This window comes from Bombus pyrosoma, linkage group LG15 (assembly GCF_014825855.1).
Source record: "Bombus pyrosoma isolate SC7728 linkage group LG15, ASM1482585v1, whole genome shotgun sequence".
Classification (NCBI taxonomy): Eukaryota; Metazoa; Arthropoda; class Insecta; order Hymenoptera; family Apidae; genus Bombus; species Bombus pyrosoma.
The window spans coordinates 916,626-938,994 of NC_057784.1; the positions used below are offsets into that span (position 1 = coordinate 916,626).

The 22,369-nt window shown below is 37.8% G+C and overlaps 2 protein-coding genes across 25 annotated transcripts in view; both read left to right on the forward strand.

Moving 5' to 3' along the window:
• Positions 1-17,895, forward strand: part of LOC122576008 (CUGBP Elav-like family member 4) — a 557,322-nt gene extending 539,427 nt beyond the window's left edge. For all 16 annotated transcript variants that reach the window (XM_043745684.1, XM_043745688.1, XM_043745694.1 and 13 more), the window contains one exon: positions 90-17,895. The gene's annotated coding sequence lies outside the window, so the exon portion shown is untranslated. The remainder of the gene's footprint in view (positions 1-89) is intronic.
• Positions 17,896-18,642: 747 nt separating this feature from the next.
• Positions 18,643-22,256, forward strand: LOC122575759 (carboxypeptidase Q-like). Of its 9 annotated transcripts, none has more exons than XM_043745139.1 (9): positions 18,643-18,739; positions 19,241-19,439; positions 19,606-19,826; positions 20,209-20,594; positions 20,676-20,826; positions 20,909-21,158; positions 21,227-21,467; positions 21,599-21,781; positions 21,883-22,256. In XM_043745139.1, the coding sequence occupies exons 4-9, from the start codon at positions 20,242-20,244 to the stop codon at positions 22,133-22,135; spliced, it is 1,431 nt and encodes a 476-aa protein (XP_043601074.1). In that variant the 5' UTR covers positions 18,643-18,739; positions 19,241-19,439; positions 19,606-19,826; positions 20,209-20,241; the 3' UTR covers positions 22,136-22,256. The 9 variants fall into 9 exon arrangements, with proteins under 9 accessions (XP_043601074.1, XP_043601078.1, XP_043601076.1 ...); XM_043745141.1 differs by lacking the exon at positions 18,643-18,739 and having other exon boundaries at positions 19,090-19,439; positions 21,883-22,146; positions 22,221-22,256; XM_043745138.1 differs by lacking the exon at positions 18,643-18,739 and adding an exon at positions 19,134-19,148.
• Positions 22,257-22,369: the final 113 nt, after the last annotated feature.

Here is a 22,369-nt window from a genome sequence, read left to right on the forward strand (position 1 = left end):
TAAAATGATCCTTTTTCGCAATACAACGAATACGAACTCGCAATGAACTCGACGATGGTTAAAATAGTATGGACCCTTTCTAATTACAGATGTCGTACAAGAACACGGGCTTATTGAACGCTCGACGATCAGAAGTGATGAGTTTGAATCACCGTTACAACGCTCTCCACTATAATAATCTAGTATACTAGTTAGATAATTTAATTAGAGTATAAAAATTAGAAGTCAGTAGAGATTGACTTCGCCGGCAGCCACGCGGCGAGGACGAAGAGGCAGGCTGATGCTAATGAAACATTGGATGTCCAGCACTGAACCCAGTCCGAGAAACCAAACGCGAGTAGGATTCACGCTTCAAACGATTTCTCGGATGCTCGGATACGACAAATTCTTTACTAAGAACGGAGAACACATCGCGATCTTTTTCATCCTGTTCTTTCTATTTTCCTACATCTTATTCTATTTTATACATTTTTCCGTTCTTCACTCTCGATCCCTACTGCCAAACGAGGATTCGTATCGAGATACGAACATATTGTTCGATACGCGTCTTACAACAAGACATTCTAATCCTAATACGATTTTGAAGATCCGATCATCCGGGAAGTAGTAGATACCGAGAGCCTAGAGCCTCTCGACCAGGTTATCGTTCCGACGACACACTATCTCCTAAATAGTTTGATAATCACGGTGAACGTTCAAGACGGGTGACTTTCCAACACTAACCAAAGAATACTCTTAGTTCCTGACGAAACGGCATGGCGATTGTAGCCGACCGACTGTTAAAAAAAGTTAACTATTACTGCGATTCGACCCGATAGAATACCAAAGAAAGTACCTCTTCAGATTCTCTAGAAAACACGAATCACAGTGTGTGTATCGGTTGAATTCCTTATTCGTTTACGAACAACTTTGCCAATTTTCATTTGAAAACGCAGTTAAACCGTCGAATCCGTTTGGATGTCGTGTGTTCGGTATGCGAACGCGTCATCACCGTATTATACATACCACGTATATAGCAACGTCGTTAGGATCGTTTACTATGTTTAGTGGTCTTCGGGCAGGACCGACGGCACAGTGCTCGCGGTCTCTCCTAACGCAAATTTGTCAATCACGTATACAGGGTGCTCGTCTCACGCAACGTGAAAGAAAGAAGAACAAATTTCTAAAACGAAAACTACGAATCCGAACATGGAACACGCATTTACATACATTTACACTGGTATATATACAAACGACGCACATACACGCGCCGACACATGCACACGCACACGCACACGCACACGCACACGCACACGTGCACAACACGCGCACAACACGCGCATACAGCTCACACGTCACGCATCTACATACACACGTATCTACATGTATGAATCAGTGCCGACCCAACACTCGCGGGTTATCGGTTCTTCTTATGTTAAGATTATTAAAGGCGTAGGTATGTACGTCGCGCCGTAGATTTTATATACGAGACAATTTAAAGGGATCGTTAGTGCCGTGTCAAAGTGAAGTCATTTCGAAGTCCGGTCGTCCGCGCCACGGCGCTCGTTCACCCGACGTAGTATTTATTATTATTATTATTACCCTTTTATCATCATCGTCATTATTATATTATGATCATCATTATTAAGAGTACGATTATATCGTTAAGCGAAAAGTGCGAACGAATTTCCGGCCGAAATTATATCCATCGGGGTTCCTTTTTTAACGAAGGATCGTTCAACCTGATCACATTACGCTTCGCGATCCAAATAAGATCGGGATCCTGTTGTTGTTCATTCTCATGGCTCGACGATTCATAAAATCGTTCTTGTTTGACTGACCGGTCACGCATCGCCCGAGAAATGTCAACCAGGCTGTGATTATCCAAACAAAACAAAATTAACAAAAGGGTGAAAACTACTACGATGACGACGACGACGACGTTAACAAGATCGAGTCCATCTCGCGCAGAATGTTTCTGTCCATTCGATGATAGGGGAGAGAGGAGGAAACGCGGAAGAAATAGTAGATCGTCTGAACCAGCTGAACGCAATGAGCTTTACCTTTTTATTTTATTTACCTAGTCTACGTCTAGTCATTTTTATACTCAGCATAATGGGGGACGGGATGGGGGTGGGGGCAACGAGGGTGGAATAATTTACGCGTTCTCTCATAAAATATTTATTTACTATTTGCCTTAATTTTAAGAAGTTTCGCGTATAGCGATGTATAGATTTTCTTTTCTAAACCAAAGCGACTATTTAAACGAATCTATCTAGGATAAATCTATTTATTGTTCCGAAAGCTTTTCGAGGTAAAACAAGTGCAATTTTATTTTAGAATAATTTCACTAACGACAAGCTGAGGATATCATTTCTTTATTTTATCGTAGTACGTTGTTCCTGAGAATTGAGACCGAACAGGTCGCGTTTTACGTATCAAATTTATTTTATACGACAAATATCTCGAATATACGTGCGTATATATTGATATTTGGCATTGTTTTTGAACGTATTGTTCCTTGTTTGTTTTCGTTAGCATTTCTTGTTATCACGATTCAGTTTTATACCTCATTACGAACGATTAGGGAGATTTTAAGGGATCGTTTGCACCGGGCAAATCGAACAGTACAGCAGGCAGCAAGTACTTACATTGGTATGAGTTCACAAAATTTGTGGCTACCGATGTGATTAGCAACGGACGATATTCATGTGAACATTGAATATTTTTTTAAGCACGATAAATAAAACATTTGGACATTTAGCGAGCGATGCCCGGTCGAATCACAGAGCTTCGCGCAAGCTTCGATTTATACGATTCTGGGCGGAAGCCACATGTAGAGAAGCAGCGACGGAGCATTGATGTTAGTGGTGGAAAAAAGGGGGTCATTAGAACGAAATCAAATACATAAAGCACGCTGGAAAGCTAGCGTAGGCGAGCGATGGAACGGAGAAGAAAACTCTGATCTAGCAGAAATAATCAACCAAAGTACCAACAACTATTCTATATATAAATATATAAATATGAATTATTAAAGAAGGAGTATATAAATATATAAATATAAATATTATAAATATGAAATATAATATAAATAAAATGAATGAATAAATAAATGAATATATAAATATATAAATATATAAATATATATATATATATATTGATTGATTGAAAGAAAAAAACTAGAGACTTAGTAAATTATTATAGTTTAGCTAAATCAACATGAAATAAATTATTACTTCAAAGGACAGGGAATGGGAGGACCGGCTATAGTCTGGCGCAATTTATGACACGACTAAAAGCTATCTCAAATTTATACGCTATTTAAATAAATATAACAAATGCTACAAAGAAATATACATAAATATATAAAATAATATACGAGCACGCGTAGATGTATAACCCAAGTACGCATACGTGTGCGCGCGTATATTTATTTCTATATTTATATATGCACATATAAATACTGTACTTATAGTTTAGGGGCAGGCAACCCTTCTCCTTGCTTTCCCATCTGTTCATAAAGTACGTTGCCTGTTCGTACACTCGCACACGAAAACGAATCATTGCAAAGGAACACTACTTATTATTATACTTCATTTATCTATACATACACACATACACGTACGCAATTTACTATACATAGTTAATGCGAGGGCGCGGTACATACGTGTATGTGGTTCACACGCGTGAACGTGGTTGCGCGTAAAAGTAAGTACTTGCGGAACTAAAACTAAAACAGAGGGATGTGCTGTAAACTATCCTCCGATGACGAGCTCGAACGGCTTGCTAGTTATTGATGATATAAAATATTATTATACTAGCATACGCATATATATATATATATAAAAAAAAACAATTAATACTGATAAATAACAGTAACCAATAATACTAATAACAATGATAACAATAATAAAAATAAATTACTTACAACAATACTTTATAAGACGTATACATAATTTATACTACGCGATAAACGCATATACGTATATATTCTTGTCAGTTTTAGGAATACTGAATTCGTCTAAAGGCATATATACATAAATATATATTTTCTATATATACACACATATATATGTATGTATGTATATATGTATAGACTGATGTATCGAAAGCGCGGGCGTAGATTCATCGATGCTGAAAGAACGTCACCAAAAATGTTGTGTGAGGAGCATCTTTGCGACGTTGTACCGATGCACGAAGGAAAACGAACACGACGAGACGATATCTAACGACGATGAAACAATGAGATTGCCAGCGAGATCTTCTTTCGACGGCGTTTTGATAGGGAATTGGACGCGGAAAGGCATCGCGATACTCGGGAATCGGTCGTAGAGACGAAACTCAGGAACGCGTGTAACAGACCGGGCTGATCACAAATCAAATTTGCTAAACAAACTAATCCGAAATATGTGTTCACGAAGGCGAAGGTAAATATAAGAGAAGGAACTGGGAATTAACGCAACCATATGTTTGCCAATCCGAGGTCCAATCACAGACCGTAAGAGCAATCGCGCGATTCGAATCGGTAGGCCTCTGAGTACGCGTACGCGAGCGTTGATGGAATCGCGTAAGCGGCACGATCGTAAACATAATTAGGCGAATGCGTGCATCGCAAGCATACAGGGCCCGTGAGGAAGGTCTGCAGCGCAGCGGTACATCCTATAGATCGGCGTTTCATTTCTCATGGCATCGTGCACGTCTCTCGGTACACGTCCGGCAAAGACGATTAGCGGACAAGCTGAGCGAATTGGGCTACGGCTAGATACTTGTCTACGAGTTTCCTATTCCGCAGACCAGTCCATTCATCTCTCTGCTAAAATCAAATCAACGCATTCCATTTTCGAAATAGCATTAGCTATTAGTGCCACCGCTATTAGTAGGCGTATACCACACGGACACGAGCTCCTATCGTCCGTTTTATCTGTTCGACCGTTCCATAAACGTACCAACGCGCCAACAATTTCCCACATTTCTTCGTTTCGTTCGATAATTTTCGATGTAACGAAAATACGTACGTATCGAGTGACTTTTAATTTCGCCACGCCAACTGCTCAGATGTCGTTTCCCATTTATATACGTGACATTCGTTGTTCGTATGGTTTTGTACTTTTGGACTTGTGTGTTGGTCCGTTCTCGTACTCTCTGCACCGTAGAATCACACCGTATCGAATTGCGTTAAGTAGACAAAATTGATTTGAAGATCGATTCGGTTACCAATTTTAATGTATTTAGTTAACTAGAACGCGTTTTAAGCGGAAGAGAGTTACACACGTAAGTCGTACGATGCAATGTACAGAGGAAGAAAGGTAGACACCACCAAAGTGATCGAATATAGTGACACGCACACAAACACAAAGAATCATGCGCACGCGCGCGGACACAGATACAAAAATAGGAAGGGGGAGGGTAGAAGGAAGGAAAAGACACGTATACTGGTAAAAGCTTGTATGCAAGTACCAACTGATTATATCACTACGATCTAAGCTTTTTAATGTTTAACAATACTTAATAGCGAATATCAAGGTATTCAACCTACTCTAATAAAAACACCCTAATAATAGGTATAAATTCATATAAATATAAATGTATACATATATATAGATGTATAAATACGAAGGTAACGACAATTGTAAACAAACCAAAACAAATACAACTATTTTATCCAACAAAGTTTTTGCTACAACCGAAGTAGTATGCATCTTGCTATGGAATAAATGAGACTTACGGGAGAGGAGAGAAAGAGAAAAAAATATTCTTAGCTCTAAGGACAAGAAGAAAAATAATGATAATAGTAATCTGTGAGGATCAGCTTCGAATTTATTTTTACAATGACGTGATGTAATGCCGAGACGAATTCGCTGCACGCTAATTAACGTTCCGAATGCTACTCGGGAAGCGACGTACTCGCGAAAATTCAAGCGTCCTAACGACGTACTCGGGTATCGAATTTTCTGCCGATCTCAGTTTTACCGAACCTAAGGATCTTCTCTTTAACAAATTCTCAAGTCGCAAACTTTGCCGCTGAAATTTTTTAGAAATACGAAATCGGTACTCGTGGTCGTCGTTGTCCGATAGTATTGTCGACCATAAAAATTACACGGAAAGCTTTCGTGAAACCGGCGAGAAGAAAGGAAGAAGAAAAATATGGGATACAAACGGCGCGCAGTATCTCCGCGATTTTATTCGTTCCGACGAATCGTTATCGACGATCGTTATCGCAACGGCCGACCGTGACTTATCATCGTCGATACGAAATTTCCTGGAATTTTTATGGTAGCCACGGAGACACGCACGAAGATTCGATGGAAAACGGGAACGAATATCCTCCACTCTCGACTATATATAACTAACTTTAATAATAATAATAATAATGATCAAACACTACATATAAGCATACTACCATTTACCACCCGTACTCGCACACGAAACAGCCAAAATTATCAACCCTCTCGACACTGCTATACCGCGTTCATCGATCCAAAATTTTACGTGGAATTACATTGGATTCAAGTCACGCGCGCCGCGACCTGATATCCGGTAGCCGTGGTGTCGGTGATACTAGGAAACAGGGTATGTTTTTGCAATTATTTGCATAACTTGTAAAGAACTAGCAACAAAATAAATACACATTTACGCATCGATACACGTTCACACACATACACACACACGCATACACACGCACACACACGCACACACGAACACGTACACGCAAGCACGCACGCACGCACGCACGCACGCACACGCACACACGTAAGAATCTATAAGTACCGCTTGATGCGTACACGACGTAAAATACACTCGTGTAGAACTTATGCACATATTCGCGCGTGGTTACCGTACACACTCGATACACACGTAACACTCACACGTGAACTGTAACATACGTTATAATATGGGAGGCGAGCAGAGGCTAAGCATTCACCTAATCATATTATCTTTATCTACATAAATATTAAACTAGATAGGTCTCGTCGTAGGCTTTAAGCGAGATTATTAAAGACTTACAGATTTCCGGACACGAATTTCATGGCCATCACCGTCGTTACGATTTTGAATAGACTCCTATGTACCAGTACTCTTAAACCCCGCGTTCTATGATGATATTCTATGATGATAAAGCTTACATTATGGAGTATTTCAAGTGTCAGCTATACGAATATTACGAAGAAAAATTAATTTTGTTATAGCTTCTGCTACGAAGAAGATTGATTGTTCTTATCGATTTTAAAATATATTTTAAGATAAGCCAACCGAACATAGTTTCATATCAAAACGCGGGTGACGAGAGGAACCATGCACGAATCGTCAAAATCACGTTAATCATCGAAGCGTCAGGCGAGTCACAAGCTCGTTCTTCCTTTCCTTTCCTTTCCTACAACCTTTCCATTACTTTATACTCTTTTCATTCAGACTAACAAGAAAACGTAAGATTGCTTTCCCAGACATTTTCATGCGCGCGCGCGCGCGCGCGCGTACGCCAGATAAAGAAGTGGAGCAAATTAGAGAATTAGTTGAGATTGTACTTAAAAACATTAGATTTGCAGTTACTTAATGATTAAAAGAAGAATAAAAATTAAAAAGAAAAAAAAAAAAGAACGTAATTAAAATAAAATGTAAGAATCGGCGTTATTTCAAACAAGTTCAAGCCGACCGATGTCAATTCCTTCAGGTACGCTTATGCGTTATCGCGAGAACAATGCGAAGAAAAAAATTCGGTTTTTTCTAACGTACCAAATCGATGTCTTTTCATTGCGACTGTATTAATGTTTAGGATCGGACACACGATTGTTGTAGTCGTTGGTCAACCAAAATTACGTAGGATATTCGTTCGAGTCGTAGGTACGAGAGAATCAAAAGAAAAAGAACAGAATAAATCACAGTATCTTGTATATTTACCCGGCCACATTTCGATCGACTATCCGGGACCAATCACACTTTCTGACGAAACAATGCGTTTCCTAGTTCTGCCGTTCGGTATGCAAGAAATTTCTTAGGCGAATATAAAACGTTTAGATTAGTGTGATACTATACGAAAGCACCGTTTGCGTTACCGTTTTTATCAAAACGTTTCGACTAAACATTTCATGGTACCCGTCTTGGACCAACGACGTACGTGGAATCACGCAAGGAAACCCGTGCAGAAGAATAAGGCTTTTTGTCGTGTAAATGACAACGAGCGAATAGTTCCGAATATGGTTGAATTATCCACAGAAGATATGGGAATTCAACGATGAATTCACATTTATCGAGCTTGAAACAGTCGCTGAGTTTTTCTTTTCGAATATGCGAGATCAACGAACGCAAAGAGTCTTCTTCCTCCGCGCGAAAAGACGGAATTAAAAAGATGCAAAATCCTTGAGGTTTAATCGCCCCTTGTTTCAATCATGGCTCGACGTACATATTATGTACATTCGCGTACATTCGTTATCGTTGAGAAGCGCGGGGACAATGCGAACAACACTTCCAACTCTTTCCAGAACATCTCCCCTTCGCGTTGGTAGGGTGATCGTTTCTCTGAAATTCTGTTGTTCTTCTGCAAATTCTGATTGATAATGTTTCGAAGCACATACAACGTTCGATTAAAGAAAGCTGTGCGTCTCGGTCTACGGGAAACGTAAAAATTAATATTAAACAATGTTATTGCTTGTCGCTCTTATAAATCACTGTAGACGTTCGAACCACACGTCAATCGATATTGTTAAACGATGCGGTGACCTTTTCTTTCGAACGCATCGAAGTCTCTCTCTCTCTCTCTTTTCTTTTCTTTTTTTTTTCTTTCTTCTTTTTTTCTTTTTGTTTACTTAGTCAGGACTCGATGTATCGGTATTTGTTCGAGACCGACCGCGATTGGAACGTCGTGTCACAATATGTATACACGTCGTGTAAACGTATCGCGTGACTAAAACATGTAGAAACGAGTAAATAAAGAAAAAAGCGAATGATTATTAAGTAATAATTGACAATGTATAAGAAGAACGTACACGAATTGTAGGAACGAAATTTGGCACGTTACGAATCGTCGATTCGTGGCGTCGGTTGAGTCGGTGATCGTGTTCCATTTGGAAAAGAAAGAACAGTCGAAGATCAGTCTTTTCTTTCCGTTCCTCGCGCGGGCAATTATATAGCCATTGGTATCAGAGGATGGACGAGTGCGGAGAAAGTTGCGTCGTTCGCGGTCGTTCGTGACAATAGTCCGTAATAAGTAATAAAAGAAGAGAAAGCGAAAAGAGACCGCGAGAGAACGTACGAAATGGTGGAAGTAATGGACGAACGGAATCGGTCAGGAACGAATTTCCAAACGAATTTTCGGACACCGCAACATATTCCTCAGAAAATTCGATGTGGTCGTAAAACACGTACGAAAATTTTCATTTCGTTGACGCTCGCTAAACTCTAAAACAGTGTCGACTACATGGAGCGTATCGAGGGTTCGCGATACTGTGAATTTTGGTGGTCGAACAACTCGGGCGATAAAGACACCTTACCGCCGCCCAAATGGCTGTACGTCACGAATCGACCTTAGGAAGTCGCTACAAATCTCGCATTTAGAAAGTATGTAATTAGACCACCTAGCAAAGAAAAACAGGTTTAAAGAGTGGCATGATGAATTGTCGCGAGGGACGCGAACAAGAGCGAAACGCGTAGGTATATAGACGCGTACGCCTATACGCATGCATAACTATACATCGTAGATGCGTATATACGAAGATACACGTGTATACACGTGCGAGTCCCGTGAAAAAAAAAAAAAAACGTTTAAATTAGAAGTTTGAGAAGAAAAAAAATTTGCATATAGCATAGTTTTATATAGCGTGCCATCTATGCGTATAAGCGAATGATATGCATAAACAGTTACTATAGTTATCGCTACCAAGTAAGGTTATAAACAAAAATAAGTATAATAAAAGTATGCACTGTAATCACTTATACCAGGGAAGGAAGCGAGGAAGAAACACACGGAAAGCATTAATAGTGCAGTGTGGGTGGAAGAGATATGAAAATATTATATATCGCGCGCGTATATGATTGAATTAGGAAATAATTAAACACGTTGAGGTGGGTCGAGTGACAGAAATCGAGAGAAAGGGTGGGAGAGAAAGGGAAAGAAAGAGCGAAACACTAAAAGTTATTAACAGACAGAACATATTTTAAATAATTAATCGCCAAACGATAAGTTTTTAACTCTAACTCCTAGCGCGTAAGGTCGAAATAATATACGAAATAAAAAAAATATATTATATAAATATATATATTATATATACACATACGTATATAATGATTGAAAGTCGACTCTAAAATTAAATGTAAACCGAAAAAGCATACTTCTTGTAAGAAGCCACGCGCGGGTAGATACCGAGACATTACTTGAATTACGATGGATCTCAACAAGCATGAAAACAAATTTAGGGCAACAGTGAAACCTCGAGTAACTTTTGCTGCTCGATCCTTTGCCTCGATTTTTACGACACGATCCGGATATTAGTCTCGTCATCATTTTAAAAGCTTCTCCTATTTTTGCTCCAACTTTTTATCGCATTGGACACCTGTTGTGGTCATACCGGCTCTCGTTCTTTGCATCGATAATTAACACGCTATGGATCATACAGCGTTCGAACAGGTTTTCCGATTTTCGAAGATTCGGCCAAAAATTATTTTCGGTAAAGTTGGGGCATAGTATAATTGTACCGAATCGAGAACTTTGATAGTCGAATCTCGAGTGACTTTAACACGTTCGAATTTAATTATATCCGTTTTGGTCGGTGTTTAGGGGGCAGCATCTACAAAATATACAATATTGTGCCAACGATGAATCTTCCAAATCAATTTTCACTTCTAACAGGAATCGAATGTTACGACAATGACAATATTAGGACGTAGAAAGAATTTTTGTCAGTAAGTAAGTACGAGGTGAGTCAAAAAAATAATGAGAATTAATTTTTTATACTTGAGCAGCGAGTTAGCAGGTTTTTAAATATTACCAGAAATCTCGAAATGATTATTTCCCATTTTTAATCTCAATTCGAAGAGCAACGAATTAGCGAAAAATTCTATCCATGCATTTCGTTGTACGTTTTTCTCCGAGGCATCGGTGAAATCGGTGAAATCGGCGAAAATCGGTAAAACAAATAGAAATAAAGAGTGAAACAGCAATATTCGATACCCCATACGAAATATCAAGCCTCTAAAGATCGTAATTGAACGTAGTATTTCCAAGAAATATTGGAGATAACGACAGCCGATTAGCAAAACAGAATTCTGACCAGTCAACAAGACACCGACGCTATCTGCGGTTCTAATTATTCGAGTAGCGTTTGACTTTCGCAAATTTCTACCAATTACGAAGATGAAAGTTAAGTCTCGTTATTTTCCTAACACACTTCGTATCTATAGCTATATATGTATGTATATCTTTTTAAAATATCTATACCGTTTCATTCCAATTGCTTTCCTTGGTTATTTTAAACGAAGATGACGGATTTCTTGCAGACGTTCGAAATCTCCGAAAAATTTCAATTAATTCTTATTAATCGTTTGAATGTTTCGAGAATTAGTAGAAGAAGAAGGTTGATAAGGGAGTGGCTCGGTTCTGGCAAATTATAATGTGCCCCTTCGGCGCCTGCTCGGAATGCAACAGTTGGCTAACAAGTGGCTCTTTCGCACGAAACGGTAGCGAATCGCGTTCAAATCACCGGTCGAAGTAAATTCCAAAGCGAGTTCGAGGTGGAATTTTACTTGAATTTTTTGATCGTTGCTTTTCATGGTTGAAAAAACGTTGGTAAGAAATATTACTCTTCGATCAAAATTTCCTAAACGATATCGGATCGCAGCGTAGTTTTGTAATATTCTGTTTTAGTTTGCTTTTGTTTCGAGAGTGATGACAGTTCTTTTGACGAGCATGGTATATATATGTACATATATATATATATATATATAAACTAGATAAATTTTTATAAGTTAGATAGTTATCTCCGTGAACATTATAAGTTTCAGCGTAATATTTCGATTAGAAAAGTTGCAAGTTCTGCGTTTGATTCTTAAACAATGGACAATCTATAGTACCTTGTTATACATATATTTATGGATAAAAAACGTTTTCTTTTAACATGAAGTTGTACATGTACGTTGTCAATTTTCACAATGTTTTGCCATTAAACTACACATGTTGATGTCGGCCGTTTCGTCGCCGAGACGACGCGCCGCTCCTCGGCTTATTAAACTACACATACATATACGTTTTTGTTCCTATCGTTTGTATAAATATGACTGGCTTAATTATCGTACAAAATCCATTTCAGAAAAATCAAGTCGGTGTGAAGAATTGGCGAAACTCGATTGATTTTCCATTTATGGCTTGGATTGAAATTTGAACTAGGTTCGGCATGTTACGAATCGTGGATTCGAGATTCGAAACTCTATTGGCGAAACACGATTGATTCCATTTGTGATGTCAGTTGCTTCAAAGATGGAAACACCGAACAAAGGATTGAGACGCCTTGAATATCGTTGCAGACGTTTGTTTGGTGTTTAGAAGTGAATTAACGACAGTTGCCAGAGATACGTGTAATGTAGTTAAGAATTAGCAACTGCCTAAGGAAAGGAGGAATAGTCACGCCCAGAACGTACCGTCCAGAAAAGAATATGGAATTTCGTTACGTGTTTGCCTGATAGTTTTTTAACGGCTGCAAAAAATTGAACGTGATTAGAGCGCGCAGCGATCTTTCTATTAATTATTATAGATCGTTTTCACTAGCTTCTTTCTCAAAAACTCGTGGCAGGTTTAAGAACGAAAATACGTTCGACGTATATAGGGTACCGTATATCAAGCAGCTGTCGTTCGTTGTGCAGAAATACGACAAAGTTTTACGTACCACGAAGGTGTGCAACTAATTTTGAGACTGACTTATACAACTCGCTCGCAGAGATCTCGATGACCGTACAATTTAGAATTTGCAGAGTTTGCGTCTACTTATTGTTAGTTAGAAACCGTGACGCGTAGAGGAAGAAAAAGTATCAAGTTTCTAGTCAAGATCGAAGTATAGGAAATTCTCCTCGGTAACGTTATTGATCGCCATCGATATTACAAAATGCATCGTAACTAAAACAAGGTGGAACATTTTGATTTAAGTTGAGACTCGTAGTAAATTACGACAGGTAGTAAACGAATATCAAGCAGTCGTATATTAATTACATTGGATAGGCAAAAGTAGCGAAAGTATACCGTTGATTTAGCGCTTTTAAAAAGGTTTCTACACTTTCTAACTGCGCAAAGGGAGATGCGCGCGCTCCCGAAGAGAGATATACGACTGCGAGAGTATTCCGATGTATCGAGCAAGATATCCGATCGGCGATGTCAGGCATGACGTTTCACTCGCGTTCTCGGGTTAAGGTTCGGTTTTCCGACCGCTGGATCATTTTCCAAGGCGACATTGACTGCATCTCGCGCTTGAGGCTAAAAACTGTGGAATTTTTTAACTGTATTTACGGCTATAACCTAACCTGTATATTTTTACATATTAAATATAGGGAACGAATCGAGGGTTGATGCGAGAGGTGCGAAGGCGAACCGAGTACATGCTAAAACAAAAGAAAGAAAGAAAAAAAAAAAAAGACATAAGCACACGAGTAACCAAGAGAATACGTTATGTAAACGGGTACGCGTATGTACACGTACACGCGCGTATACCTCGATAAAGTAACTCGAATACACATATATACATACATTTGTATACTACACTTACACGTTCACACGCGCGCACGCACGCAAATGAAATATACTCTTGCCTTCAGAGAAGGGACATATTATACAGATCGTAAAAAGTGAAATCAGTTTTATTGTTGATTTCGGGGTGACATACAAAAGAAAAAGAAAAAAAAAAGTTTTGTAATCGGCGGCCCTGGCCGTTCTTTCGCATCCGGGGCCCAAAAACGTTGCGTAGTATAATCAAACACCGATATACAATGCAAGTTTTTTTCCTCGGCCAAATTGCGCGGACCTCGAGGTCTTCGGGATCGCCGGAAGTAGGATATAAATTCTCTTTCCCTACGGGTACGAGCGTGGTGAATCTTATGGTCCAGAATGATACTTCGCGATTCCGAAAATTCGTCGACGTCTGCCTGGGCCCGAATGGATTTGTACATAAAAGTGAACAAAATTACACGACACAGGGTGTGCGTATATGTTGGTGCACACAGTAATGTCCTACATAGCGAAGTACTAACTATATAGTGCATGGAAATAATAAAAACGTTCGCAGTACGTGTGGGACGTCTCATGAAACGTTCTCCTCTTTTTTCCCCTTGACGACGAGTCTCGCCCTCGATAGCCCGCGATAATTTTTACTTAGAAATTGCAGCTACATATTAATCGCATTCTTGGAAAATAAATGATGATTCGTGAACTGTTTCAGATTCGGTCGATAGACCGTTATCCCTCTCTTTCTTTTTTTCGTAATCGCGTCTATTACGTTGATGCGTATGCGTTTTAGATGAGATTATCTGATCCATCGAACGAACGAATAACGTCCGAACGAAAATTTCATTATTAATTCGGTTATTTAAAGTACTGTGATTATTTGCGATTTCGATCATGCGAGAATAAATAAATGCGAGACGAATAAACTGAAGGATATTCACGTCGATTCTGTATTCGAACGTGATGGAGATTAGAACGTTGTAAGATAGGGGAAATGCTGAAAGAAGAAGCGAAGAATACGCAATCAACGTGCGGTTGATTGGTCGAATCAATTTTCCAGATATCGTAAATCAATTGGGAAAAAAGGCGGACATAGTGCGATCTATTTATCATAAGTGCGACAGTATTAATCTTTGCTAATGATATAATATGAAACTCAATTTATAAATTTCGTCGTATCATAAATTTATTATTACGGATAATATTGTTAAATCATTGCTATTGATTATTGATTACTATTGCCATTATTATTAATATTATTATCCTCGTCATTGTCATTGTCATTGTCATTGCCATTGTCATTGTCATTATCATTATCATTATCATTATCATTATCATTATCATTATCATTATCACTATCATTATTATCTTTGATCATCAGTAATACCGTTATTCTTATTACTTTTGTCATATTATTATTCTTGTCGCTATTGTTGACACTAATAATTGTGCTTATAGTGTCGAACGAAGGTTACTGTATTACTGCAAAAGAAACATACACGACGAAAGAACAGATTATTGTATGCAAGTGAGTGGACGAGTGATTGAAGTAGAAGGAAGGAGATAACGTTTGGGAAGCCTGCGAGGCCAACAAATGAAAAGTGGCAAACAGAAAATCGAAGCGACGCGACGTATATAACAAATAATTTATAATGGTAGTATGATAAGAGGGAAGGAGTGTTTTAGCATATCAACGCGACAAATTTTACGAATGCATAGGCGAAACAATGATAGGCCACGCGGTTGTAGAAATATTTCGATATTGTATATGTATTTAGACATGAAAAATTAAACGAGAAGGTTGATACGACTTACTGGGGCTTCGAAGACAATTACGGCACGATAATGAAAAAAGATATTGTTTCGTAATAAAATAATTCAATATTGATTCGCAAAGAACGAACGACATCGAAACGATTTTCCTTTCCCTTGAGAAACCTATGCATCGGATATAACGACGAATAACGTCACAGTGATAGAGATAGAAAAATGAGGCGCGGGAGAACGTCGAACCAGACTCTTGTCACGATTGTAAATAGTAGTAGGACCTTCGGATTGTCTTCGTAGCCGTAGCGGGTGGTCGGTAAAATTTTAAAACATACGCGATGAACGGTGAAGGTCGTGGGGTTACGAATGTTAATAAATTTCACGGCAAGGATGTAAAGTCGGTGTAAAATAAAGTTATATCGAATCGCGATGCGATTGGTTGATCGTTTTCGAGTGCCGTCTCGAAAACTCGTTGCGGTTCGGCCGTTTCTACCGGCGCTAGAATTGTTATTGTAAAAGTCTATGATAAAAGAAAGAAAAAAATGGGAGAAGGGCGAGAATGGCAAGTGGCGAAAGGGGAAAGGAGAGGAGAGCAGTTAATAAATAAGGGGATGAGCGGAGAAAACGTGGAGATGGGAAAAACGTGGAAAACAGCGTAAACGGAAGATACGCCAGTTTGGATTATTATTTTCATAAGCAACGTGTAATATAAATATGTAATGTATATCGATATGACAAATTAACGGCATCATCGCGATTATGATCACGACGGTGATGATGGTTAATATTATTATTGCTATTATTATGGTTATCGATTATGATTATTATGGGATGATGATGATGATTATTATTATTATTATTATAACAAGAAAAAACTAATATATTATATAAAATAAAAAATAATTATACTTAACACTTATGTTAGGAAGCTAGATACATACATTCATGCAAGCGAGAACAAAAAAAAGAATATGAAATTTCACTGACAGACACACACGCGCACACACACATACTCTCACACACACACACACACACACACACACACACACACACGTACCAACATAAAATCTGGATGACACGTATTTAACGTCGTACATTTATATATCAAGACTAGAACACGGTGACGTGTGCGAGAAGTAGAAGAGAGAATGAGAAGAAAGGAGAGCAAGATAAAGAGAGAGAGAGAGAGAGAGAGAGAGAGCAGAGAAAAAGAGAGAGAGAGAGAGAAAGAGAGAAAACGTGACCGTGCGAAAGGGACTGAGCGAATGGGAGTGAAAATTTTTTAGCGTACTTCGAGGAAACCTACGTTTCGTCGAGTATCGTGAATAATAAAGTAGTTTTGCGTGTCGTTGATAACAGTTCCTTTTTTTCTTTTATTCCTCGGCATGCAAAGCTTCCACGCTCTTTATTTACGACGTTACTTTTCAAAGTCAGAGCGAAAGTACATATTTGTGTCACCCTATCGAGCGGAAGACGTTCCTGTATATTTGATTTTTATCGCTATCGATTCGATCGATGTAATCGATCAGATCTATTCTAAGGAGAAAAAAGAGAACAATAACCGCGATGAAACAGTCACGAATCGATAAACGAAGAAAGGTTCCTCGACGTTCGCATTTTCGCGCCACAAACGTGTTCCTGTATTTGTCAAATAGTTCTTTTCTTATTCTTCGTTTATTCTCTTCGTTTTTTTCTTACGTTAACAACAAGAAAAAAAAAAAAACTACGCCGAGCCGAAAAGTTCTGTGTACGACGTACCTTATCCCATTTGAAGCTCGCATACAGACTACATAATTAGCTATAACGGACATGGCCATTAGCAGAAAAAATGTACCATTCAGATAGTTTACCATTAAAGAAACGGTAATCATTATAGCTATATTAACAACATTATTTATATTATTACGCATATTATAAAAATAATTGATAACAGATACTAATCCTAGGGTGAAGTATTTCAAGGGAAGAAAATTTTGAGAAAAAAAATGATCACGCGGCCACAAACGGCGCGAGGGCGGCGGCGCGCCATTTCCCAGGAAATGGCGAAACCGGAAAAAGTGAACAAAAGAAAAATAAATAACCCGCCAATTACTTTAACTTCGACAGTACTATTATTTGTATATGCCGAACGATTATGCCGTTTTCAGCGCAACATATTTTGGCGATACTCTTTGGTGGTATAAACTCACGGTAATCAATGTTGGGGGGAAGAATCGGTGTTGGAATGAGGGATTAAGGGTGGGAACGAATCGAAAACAAACAAACGAACAAAATAAAAAGCAGAAGTTTCTATACTTTTTACGGAGATTGTTATAGATTAAGCGCACACTGATCAAGGCATTCGTCGCTCGGCAAAGCATAATATAATTATTAATATAAAATTTATAACAGAAATAAAATAAATGAAGTTAATAAATATGTACACTGTATAATAAACATTATTTCCTATTAATAAACGAAGGTCTCTTTTATTTTATCGTTGCATGTATTCCTCAAACACGATACAATATATGCCGCAAAAGTAAGAAAAAACTATATTTAGAGAAGCTTTTGTAAGGTACATTTTTATAGAATAAAAGTCATAGAAATCTAAATGCTTTCGAGAATGCTTCCCATCGTTGAAAAAAACCATTTTATCCATATTATCCATCTAAATAAAATTATCTATCTGATATGTCTTATTTTCTGCAAATCTAGAGTTATATCGAATACAAAGTTCCATCAGATTCTCTTACTTCTTCCATCACTTTAAAACGAGTACCATATGAACGATTTTTTAGAGAATAGAATAAATCAAAATCAGTTGCCACTAGTTTGGAAAACGTTTCGAGTGCACAAAGATTTTATCCCCTTTGACGAATGGAGAGAAGATGGGACCTTCTACCGTATCCTATCCTAAGTCGGCAAAGTTGGAAATGGTTCAAAAATGGTGAAAAAACAAACTCCCTCCATTGACTTTGTATATCGACGAATCAATACTTCGTGACAATGAGTAATAATAGGATTGCTATACATTCGTCTGTGCCTCGGGTATCAAACACGGAGCAGCGATAGGTACAAACGTTCTTAGTAGTTATGTTGGTAAGACAGCAAGACGTCGGTAGGCCGGTGCCAGAAACGTCACGTCTATTCTGTAACCGTACAGAGGGCGTAAGAAGCACTCTGATTTGTGGTAGGTTGATATTTCATAACCTGAGATACAAAATTCTATTTAATGTCGTATCTATCCTGTTCTTAGTCAATAGTGATATTTGTGCAGTGAATATGTACAAACTTTATGTGATATCACAGACGATACTCGTACGTTTAAAGCAGAAATATTTTTAGTAATAATTTAACATAAATGATGTACGAAATGCATTTCTCTACATAATTGGGGCATATAAACTATTTTAGTACCATCTGCAAACGGTAAAACGTATACAGCCATAATGAAGCATAATGATAAAAATGCATCGCATGCATAAATATTAAGCTTGTGCTACATCACAAACAATGGTGCCTGTATCAGGATTGTAGTCTCGTTTGTGTCTCTATCTCGCCTATGATCACGTATACAAATTAAAGTTATCAATTTCGGAGAAAATCTGTTTTCTTGCGCCCTCTACGATTTAGAACAGAGCCTTTGAGAACTATAATCAACGTAACTACCAAAGTCGATATAATTCGCATGTGTAAAATGATCCATCCTCATTTGTTACTTCGAGTGGTATATGGCATGAGATATATGTAGTAAAATACAGTGTTATTATTGCATAGTATGTGTTATAAAACTAATCACACGTTAAAATTAATTTCAAGAGACGATGCGAGAGAGTACGTCTGTGATCATATAGAGAGCGTCGAGCGGCAACGCGGCGACTCTAAACGGCAGAGTGGCGGCTGGTTTTCCATTCTTATGTTTAATATTCAATTAGATACTCAAGTCCAAGCGGCAAATAGATAGCATGTAACGACGAACATGAAGGACTATTTTGATACCGAATCCTTAATAACTGAGGTACAGTGTAGGCCGATTTTATGATAAGATAATCATAAAGATTATAGAAATATATCTATGACAGACTTTAGATTCTTAACCCTAAGATTTAGCGTCTAAATACTTTTGCTATATGTATACCACAATCGCATAAACCGTGAACTATAATCTGTAATGTATACTATAGATAAATCTTCTGAAGATAACCAGAATTCTTCTCCTCCATTCTTCTCCAGTTTCCGATTCCCCTCTACTCGTATTCTATACGTCTATATATATTTGAGTCAAACCGATGAGACATTAGTTAACAGACGATTCTTGTGAGGAGGTCGTGTACTATTGCAACTATGCGCATATATACTTGAACCTGTCTGATTTTGTTTTATTTGCTTTGAAGAAAATACAAAAGTAAGGTATAGTAATTATTCTTATAATTTAATATTTAAAAAATGTTGTAAACACATGTTTTAAACTCTGCCTTCTTTTTTATATACAAGACAGACGTAGTTCTAATCGTACTAATATATTAATCATCTGATATATAAATTATGATTGAACGGTAATCGATGTGTATAAAAGATACTCTTATCATAACAGATAAATTAGTAAATAGATAAAGTATGCAGTAGAAATCAATTTCATACAATGTTAACCAAGCGTATTTCTTATCGAATAAGTACATTTATTAACAATTTAATTATTTTTCTAATCTATTTAACATTGTGAAAGTAAATTTTAGGATCTAGAATGAAACTAACATTGCTAATTCCGAGAAATGAAATATTTTCAGCCGAAACTATAAGGATTTATCCTGTTCAACAACATGTTTTTATCCATAAAATTTTTAATAATCACATGGCTCTTCCGACTACAATTTCTGCTAGCACTGGAGAGCGATGAAACAAACAGCGTTAATACGTGTGATCTGCCGCAGAGCCTTATACAAGAGATAGACTCGTACGAACCCTTTGTTCATGCTATAATAAATGAGACTTTATACGGATCGTTCAAAGGAACGACCTGGAATGAATTAGCTTACTTCGTTGACACATTTGGTCCGAGATTTACTGGCACTGCTGTGCTAGAGCGTTCCATTGATTATGTGTTAAATAAATCTTTGGAGTTTGGTTTGGACAATGTACACGGTGAATCCGTTAGTGTGCCACATTGGGTCAGGTAACACTTGTCAATGAGCGTTTCTTACTTTCCCAATAAATATTAAAATGTAAATTGCTGAAATACTTATTTATTTGCCAGAGGAAAGGAATCGGCGACACTTTTAAAGCCAAGACATAAAAATATTGCTCTTCTGGGATTAGGTTACAGTGTTGGGACTCCGCCCGAAGGAATAACCGCAAAGGCTATCGTCGTGAACAGTTTCAAAGAACTTGAGGAAAGAAAGCACGAGGTAAGTATATTATAGAATTTCCAAAAGACAATTATGTTCTATTTCGTTTAAATGACTTGTACCATTTTCTTGGTCGGTTTAGGTCCGAGGAAAGATCGTTGTATTTAATGAGAAATATGTTTCGTACGGTGAAACGGTAAAGTATCGAAGCCAAGGAGCAACAGAAGCATCGAAACATGGCGCTGTTGCTGCCTTAATTAGATCGGTTACACCATATTCTCTGTATTCCCCACATACGGGCATGCAATCGTACGGCGAGAATGTGACTAAAATTCCGGTAGCTTGTATCACGGTTGAAGATGCCAGCTTGTTGAGAAGGATGTCTGATAGAGGTAGACATGGCGTCATGTAGACTTTTACTGTTACCATCGAGGATATTTATGATTTATTTATCTTTTAGGTGCAGTTTTAGAAATAAATTTAAGAATGCAGGCGAAAAATTTGCCGAACAAAGTATCACGAAATGTAATAGCTGAATTGAAAGGCTCCAAGGCACCGGAGAAAGTTGTAGTTATATCTGGTCACATCGACAGTTGGGACGTTGGTCAGGGCGCAATGGACGATGGCGGTGGTGCATTTATTTCGTGGCAAGCATTAAAATTATTGAAACACCTTAATTATAAACCACGACGAACAGTAAGGTGAACATTTTGGAGAATAATGTTTTAGTTAAAAAATAAGAAGTACTTAGTGGAAATTTAAATTATATAATTAATAAATTATGCTTAAATTTATATAACTTGGCTTAACGTGAAATTAATTACGACTGTAGAATGATCATGTGGACGGCTGAAGAAGTTGGAATCATAGGAGGTAATCATTATATCAAGAGTCATAAAAGCGAAGAGAAGGATTTACAGTTCGTGCTGGAATCGGATTTGGGCACGTTCAAGCCATTAGGTTTCGAAGTTACCGGAACCGAAGAGGTTATGTGCATCCTAAAAAGAATCATGAAGTTAGTTTGCAAAACAAAATTAAAAAAAAAAACGCTAGAAAGGATAATTGCTTAATTTTCATTTGTTCGACGTTTCTAATTTTTATTTTTTTTATTTTTAGGCTATTCTCTATCGTGGGAGATATGAAGCTTCGTAGTCCCAGCGGCGGCCCTGATATCGCTTCTTGGGTAGACGCAGGGGTACCAGGAGGTTCTCTTTGGACTCAGGACGAACAATACTTTTATTACCATCATACGAATGCGGATACTATGTTGGTTGAAGATCCGGAAGCTCTTGATAGGGGAACAGCCTTATTCGCAGCACTATCTTATGTACTTGCGGAGCTTAGCGTCGATCTTCCACATCACAAGTGACGATATTAATGGTATTATTAATATCGATGTCGATTTCAAAAACGCTAATGTTAGAATCTATATATTTGAATTTTTACGAAAATAGGACATTAAAGGAATATTTTTTAAGATATCAAACAAATAATCTTCTTTACTGACTCTCTATACTGATTCCTTTCGTATGATGATCGAGAAATTAATAATATTAGCGAATCGACAAAGCGACAAATTACAAGATCACAGTCTGGAGATTGA

Bases quoted from the DNA above. Each gene is read 5' to 3' on its own strand.
- LOC122575759 (XM_043745139.1), top strand. From the start codon at position 20,242: ATGTTTTTATCCATAAAATTTTTAATAATCACATGGCTCTTCCGACTA. The intron at 21,159-21,226 runs GTAGACATGGCG...TTTATCTTTTAG, and splicing joins GAGAAGGATGTCTGATAGAG to GTGCAGTTTTAGAAATAAAT. The intron at 21,468-21,598 runs GTGAACATTTTG...TTACGACTGTAG, and splicing joins AAACCACGACGAACAGTAAG to AATGATCATGTGGACGGCTG.